General features: G+C 32.6%; 1 protein-coding gene across 2 annotated transcripts; it reads left to right on the top strand.

The window, feature by feature from the left end:
• The first annotated feature begins 1,341 nt into the window (after positions 1 to 1,341).
• LOC118035617 (probable serine/threonine-protein kinase WNK5) lies at positions 1,342 to 6,598 on the top strand. 2 transcript variants are annotated; one of them, XM_035041221.2, is made up of 7 exons: positions 1,342 to 2,209; positions 4,104 to 4,369; positions 4,460 to 4,683; positions 4,777 to 4,934; positions 5,035 to 5,350; positions 5,497 to 5,871; positions 5,991 to 6,598. In XM_035041221.2, the coding sequence occupies exons 1-7, from the start codon at positions 2,120 to 2,122 to the stop codon at positions 6,410 to 6,412; spliced, it is 1,851 nt and encodes a 616-aa protein (XP_034897112.1). In that variant the 5' UTR covers positions 1,342 to 2,119; the 3' UTR covers positions 6,413 to 6,598. The 2 variants fall into 2 exon arrangements, with proteins under 2 accessions (XP_034897112.1, XP_034897113.1); XM_035041222.2 differs by having other exon boundaries at positions 4,094 to 4,369.
• Positions 6,599 to 6,997: the final 399 nt, after the last annotated feature.

Here is a 6,997-nt window from a genome sequence, read left to right as displayed (position 1 = left end):
GCGTAGTGACATGCATGATTCCGAAGACATTAGCTGAAACCCTGATGCTCCACAGCATCTAGAGCCAATGCATGTGTTCTAGTCACAGGCTGCAGGTGTTGGAATCTGCAAAATAAAATCACTTTTAATTAAAAAGCATGGAACAGTAAACATTTAAATGCACTTACCACAGGCCACCAGACCAGACTTCTCTTCCCAGTAGACACACAGAATGACTTCAACTTGTATTAAGAAAGCTAATCGCCATTAATTTTCTCTTATGGACTTCGTCAAATGGTGTCAGCTCCTCTTTTCTATCGGGGACCGCAGAGCTATGATCTCTCCAATAGTTTTATTGTCTTTATAATCCACTATGTTATCTATTATTATTGTCGAGAAAACAAGTACAAGCAGTATATTTTAATTTATTTCCATAATTATTTGATTGTATTCCTATATTATTAATTGGTTGGTGAGTGAATTTATATTCGTATTAATTATTGTATAAAGGGTGGTTGATTGTGAGATGGGATGTTTTTATAAACACACTAGTTTCGATAACGGGTTGTTTATTTAAAGACTTGGCTAAAACTTGGGATTTCACTATGAAGAAAGACTATTCTCATTATTTACTTCAAAGTCGGATATATAAACCATAAAAAGAAAAATTAATAAAAAAAAACTTAGACTTGAAATATAAAACTAACATGAAAATACCTCCTTAAAAAAATAATTAAAAAGCAAACATTACAGGGCACAATCTATGGAGGAGGATTTTTAAGAAAAAAAAAAAATATTTTTCTTGATTATTATTATTATTATAATCATCATTATTTATTTAGTTTAGAAAAGTAATTTTAATGGAGATTTTTTTTTCTATTTAGTTTATAAAATTAAATATTGAGATTAGTAATTTTATTTTTCTTGGTTTGTTCATGATTTTTATTTTTTAGGGGAAATTAATTTTTTTAGTTATTATTATTTTCTACTTAATTTAGAAAAATATTTTCTTTTATGATCATTTTATTTTTTTCAATTTAGTTGAGGAAATCAAATATTGAGATTGATAATTTTATTTTTTCAAATTTGTTTAGGATTTTTTTTTATTTTTTTATTTCTTGAGTTTTCTATTTTATTTAGATTAATTTTTGAATTTATTTAAAAAAATTATAAACCTATAATAAAGTTCTCTTCAATAATAAAATTACATATTAGAGTTACTATGTTCTACCCTATCTCAACCATTAATCTATTATCTCTTGCTATTGTCGTTTTTATTTTTTAATTTCGCTTTCAGTACACGCGTCACAAGCACTACTAACTTCTTAATCCTCTATATTATTCATTAGGATACTGTTGTTTGCCTTTACATCTATCAAAGATAACTCTCCAAAACTTTCAAGTCTCTCTCAAATCTCTTGAAAATTTTGTCCTTCCAGATTCCTTGTTTCCATCTTTCTATCCTGGGTTGCTTCATATCCACAAATGGTTATATCAAAGCGTGGCCACAGGTTTTTCAAGTTTAGGGGCCCTGTTAACTCATCATTCTCAAGCCCCATTTATCATGATCTTTTGAATTTCTAAACATTTCCTTCTTGAAAGTAATCTAAAACACAGTCCTCTCCACAATCACATAGTCTTAGCTCTTCATTCTCTCATCAGACAACCAAGCAAAAGTTGTTCTTATTCGTTGACAGAAACTGTTCTCTCCCCTACATGACAGCATAGCTAGAAACCTACCATAGATTCCATCTCAAAATCAAATTATCTGCAACTATATATCAAGCTTTCTCCATCTCCACATCCCAAGACAGATGTTTCCCTGGGTCTACTACGAGTATTCATGCGAAGTTGCTGGAATGGCTTGGATTATGCTGAAAGTGGATTATTCAAGGCTGTTCTGGTTATTATTTGGTGTCTTTTCGTATCAGAATCTGGGAAAGCCTCGGATCATCTAGCAACTAGCTAACCTCTCGCAATCCCCACTTCCATAACCATTATATTCTGTAGAGTGTGTTTAGTAATAAGAACTACTACGTGCTATATTTACAGCAAATTAATAAACTACTATAACAAATAAGCTTGAAAAAGAATCAACTGGGGTCTTGTTTTTAGGGCAATTCATTGATTTCTGAAAACCATGTATAAGACTCGAGTTGGAGCATGTGTTGATGGAGCCAAGGCACAGCTTGGATATGTTGAGACCGACCCTTCTGGTCGGTATGGACGTGTAAGTGAATTTCTTGCTTGATCTTCTTTCTGAGATGATTTTATGTACGTAGTTTGATCTTCAATTTCAATGATTTGCTAGATATATATCGCTATAGCTTCATGCTAAATAAAATTCTAACCATAAATTGTGAATAGTCTTCTTTCATTTTCCAGAAAACAAAACTGATCATTTCCCATAAATTGTGAATAATCTTCTTTCATTTTCCAGAAAACAAAACTGTGAGTGTGGTAAATTTTGCCCGTCTCAATTTTTGCACATGCCAAAGTAAATTTCAAATAAAGCAGTCCAATAAAGAATCATATAACTATTGATCATTTCCCTCAATAAATGATTAATTAATTAATTAAACATCAAACATCAACTTGGGGTGACAGAATTGACAATTTTGTTTTTTAATCGATCTAGTGTCATCTGAATATTGATTTCATCTACTCTTTTTTTAAGGTTAAATAAGTATTTGTTTTTGTGTTATTATTTACTTTTTAAAGTATTTTTTAATTGTTTTTCATCTCAAAAGTATTAATTGATGTTTTTTTAGTTGTTTTTAAATTATTTTGATATTCTTATGTTAAAAATAAAAAAATAATTTAATATATTTTAAATTTAAATTACTTTTAAAAACCACTTGCAGTACAATTCCAAACCCACATAATTAATTAATCTCAATTTTTTTTTTAGTCAATGGCCTTTAGATTCTTTGGCCCTCCTCCCATAGGATGAAGAAACATCCCACACCAACCCACTAGACAATCTTATTTCTAAACCAACCCTGTCTCGCCAATATGCTGAAGAGCCTTCCAATTTTAGTTAACCCCTTTTAATTACCACTAAATAAAGGATAATAATTATTAAATAGTGTTGACTTCTATTTTCTGCTTGTTCTTCCATACCGACTGGTATTCCTAAATATAGTCAACTAATTGTTAGATGAAACAAAAACGGGAGGAATAGTTATTGAAGGCAGAATTTTTTAATATAATCAAACCGCAACATTGGATTTTTCAGTCCCTTTTATAAAATTCAAAACCTTAGAATCCTATCAATTTAACCTTAGGTAATATCCTGTTTGTTTTTTAATTTCAAAAGTATTTTTAAAAAATTTTAATTTTTTTACTTTAAATTAATATTTTTTTGGTGTTTTCAGATCATTTTTGATATTTTTATATCAAAAATAATTTAAAAAAATAAAAAAAATTATTTTAATACATTTCCAAATAAAAAACACTTTAAAAAATAACCACAACTATATTTTCAAATATATATATATATATATAAAGTGTGGTTGCGTCTAGTAGTTAACTTTTTGTATTATTTAAAGATAAAAAAAAAAAACAAAAACAACAACAAGTATAATTATTTTAAAAATAATTTTAGAATGATTTTTTTTATATATCTCTAATATTTTTGTTTCTTCTATTATGATATAATAACTAAACGGTACTGTAATGCTATACAACATTAAAGATATATTAGATTAGTGGGATTTATTTGTAGGTTCCGTTAATATAATAATCTGTATTGATTTTTTATTTTATTTTATTAATATTTAGTATTACTAGATTGTGCCAGCAACCATGAGGACTGGAGATATCATTATGATAATATTAACTTCGATTTCATAGACTGCATCATATGCTCTAAGAATTAGACATAAAACGAGCACACTTAACCAAGTCAATAGATATCTTCAAGTGTTCTGCACCCTCTAGGAACAAAATGCAGAGTTGTGAAGAGAATGCCCTGTCACAATTATTAATTTCTATGGCATGTTGGATACTATCTGATTAATTCACTAATTGTCATTGATGCAAAAGTTTAGAACAAATGCAAGCTGTGACGATGGTTCATATTGATATACTTAAAGGCCATAATCAATACTAGTTTAATGCAGTTCAGAGAAGTTCTTGGCAAAGGAGCCATGAAGACTGTGTACAAGGCATTTGATGAGGTTCTTGGAATGGAGGTGGCATGGAATCAAGTGAAGCTTCACGACGTCTTCCGCTCACCGGAGGAGTTGCAGCGGTTATACTCAGAAGTTCACCTCCTTAAGAACCTCAATCATGACTCCATCATCAAATTCTACACATCTTGGATTGACATTGATAGAAGAGCCTTCAACTTCATCACTGAAATGTTCACCTCCGGCACCTTAAGAGCGTAATGAAACCAAAGCCTTAACATTTGACAGATTTTAACATCAAAATTTGTTTGAATGTAACCCTGATATGTGATTGAATCTGTTAACAGGTATAGGAAAAAGTACCAGCGTGTAGATATTCGAGCAATCAAGAACTGGTCGCGCCAAATCCTGCGCGGTCTTGCTTTTCTGCATGGCCATGATCCTCCTGTGATACATAGAGACCTCAAGTGCGACAACATCTTTATCAATGGACATCTTGGACATGTAAAGATTGGAGATCTAGGCTTAGCTGCTATTCTCCAGGGCTCACAACATGCCCACAGTGTCATAGGTAATTTCTTTCTCAATTTCAGTTCCTGGTTATATCCAAGTAATTTTTAATCTTTATCGAATGTTTCGTTTCTGTTTTTGGATTGGATATCAGGTACACCTGAATTTATGGCACCAGAATTATATGAAGAGGATTATGATGAGCTGGTTGACATATATTCCTTTGGCATGTGTGTCTTAGAGATGCTCACTTTTGAGTATCCATATAGCGAGTGCTCCAATCCTGCTCAAATATACAAGAAAGTGACTTCTGTAAGTCTTGAATCTTCAATTCCATGAACTCTAAATATTTGATCATTTATGACAAGAACAGACTCTGAAAATTATTATGTGATGCTCCCTGACTTAACAGGGAAAGTTGCCAGAGGCATTCTATCGGATTGAAGACGTCGAAGCTCAAGAATTTATAGGGAAATGTTTGGCGACTGCTTCAAAGAGGTTGCCAGCTCGAGAACTTTTGTTGGATCCATTTCTGGCTTCTGATGAAGCAGAATTGGGGACTATCCCCAAAGTTCCAAGTCCATGGTCAAGTCCTAAAGTAACAGAAGAGAAGATCATGCCATCTCTTTTGGCTGATCCAACAAAGGCCACAGAGATGACTATCACAGGGACAATGAATCCGCAAGATGATACAATTTTTCTCAAAGTGCAAATTTCAGAGAAGGATGGTAAATAGCATCACTCCTGCACGCCTGGTTATGATTTTTAGAGCTTTTCGTGTTTCATATCTTATTAGATTTATATCAATTTGATGTTTTTGGTTGGTTAGTTTTTTTCTAATTAGCTAAAATGCCACTCCTTTTTCATAATTCAGGTCAGACCAGGAACATATACTTTCCCTTTGACATCATGAATGACACTGCAATTGATGTTGCAATGGAGATGGTGAAAGAACTGGAGATCACTGACTGGGAACCGTTCGAAATTGCTGATATGATAGAGGAGCAGATATCATCTTTAATTCCCGGTTGGAAACAATGCAGCTCATCTCAAATCCATCATCCACAGCACTGCTTTAGCTATGAAGATGATGATGACGATGATGACCACAACGACGGACCTCGCCATCCTTTCTTTGCCAGTTCTTCTCATTCCTCTTCACAGGCTTCTCTTTTGGCTTTCAACTGTTCCTTTCAGACAAAACCTTGTCAAGGAAGAAATATGACTTCTGCCCATGACTGGTTTGAAGGTAGAACTAGTTATTGACTAGCAATAGATAGTGGTTAATTTTCTTCCTTGGAGGAATTAAAGAATGCATGCATTAAGCATATAGATAACATAAATTGTGATATGTAATTGCTAATGCAGGCGAGCTGTTTATCGATGATGATGCAAGTTCTCAAAGTTCTTTGAACTCTTTCAAGTACTCCACTTTGAATTACAGCTCAGGAAATGAAGATGATTATGATGCAAGTTTAAGAGAAGTGCCCTTAGGCTTTGGAAAGATACACAAGTCTACAAGGTTCTGTCCTGCAGAAAGCTTGAGTGCAAAACAATATGAACATCGAAATGCGCGACTGGATTCAGGGGGATGTTGTAGCTCCAATCCACAGCGGAAGCTAAGCCGGATTCACTCCCAAGTCGACGTGCGCAGCCAGTTGTTGCACCGGTCACTGCTTGAGGAGATAAACAAGAGGCGCTTGTTCAAGACAGTTGGAGCTGTTGAAAATATTGGATTTCATGAGCCTGGTCTTCAAGATGATGATGAAAAGAAGAGATTTAAATGGTAAAGCATCATGCTATTGATCTCTTTAGTTGTTGATGATTAATGCCTTTTGGTGTGTTTTCTTACGTTAAAAATGTACCAATTATGAAGCTTCAAAGGTTTTGGTTTTAATAAAAGAACTGCCAATGCATGTGGCATGTCCAGGACTGAAAAAATTATGGTGTGAAATAAAAGGTTTGATTCCATGCAATGCCTCAATATCCAGAACTGGGATTTTACCCCAGCTCCTTCACTGTTGATATGAACAGTTAAGGAGCGCTACTTTTTTCTTCTTCTTCTTTTTTTTTTTTTTTTCGATTGAATTCTTCTTAACTTTTTTTTTTCCTTTTCAATTTTATGATTTAATATTTAATTAATTTTAAATTGTTTTTTATAATTTATTTTTATTTGCTTTTTATGATTTTATCATTGACTCAAACAAATCTCACTACCAGAATTTTTAGATTTAACGACAGAATTTTTTATCGGTATTTATACTCACAACCCGTTTGTACAACTTATTGATTGGTTCATGGACATAAATAATCAATCAAAAAAACTATCATCGGTGATTTTTGGTATGTCGGTGAGTTCGTTTGTAATAATTTTA

The sequence above is a fragment of the Populus alba genome, chromosome 16 (genome assembly GCF_005239225.2).
Source record: "Populus alba chromosome 16, ASM523922v2, whole genome shotgun sequence".
Taxonomy (NCBI): domain Eukaryota; kingdom Viridiplantae; phylum Streptophyta; class Magnoliopsida; order Malpighiales; family Salicaceae; genus Populus; species Populus alba.
This window is presented reverse-complemented; position numbering and strand designations above follow the sequence as displayed.

Excerpts from the sequence above, each read along its gene's own strand:
- LOC118035617 (XM_035041221.2), top strand. The coding sequence starts at position 2,120 with ATGTATAAGACTCGAGTTGGAGCATGTGTTGATGGAGCCAAGGCACAG. Across the intron at positions 2,210-4,103 it reads CTTCTGGTCGGTATGGACGT|TTCAGAGAAGTTCTTGGCAA; the intron begins GTAAGTGAATTT and ends AGTTTAATGCAG. Across the intron at positions 4,684-4,776 it reads ACATGCCCACAGTGTCATAG|GTACACCTGAATTTATGGCA; the intron begins GTAATTTCTTTC and ends ATTGGATATCAG.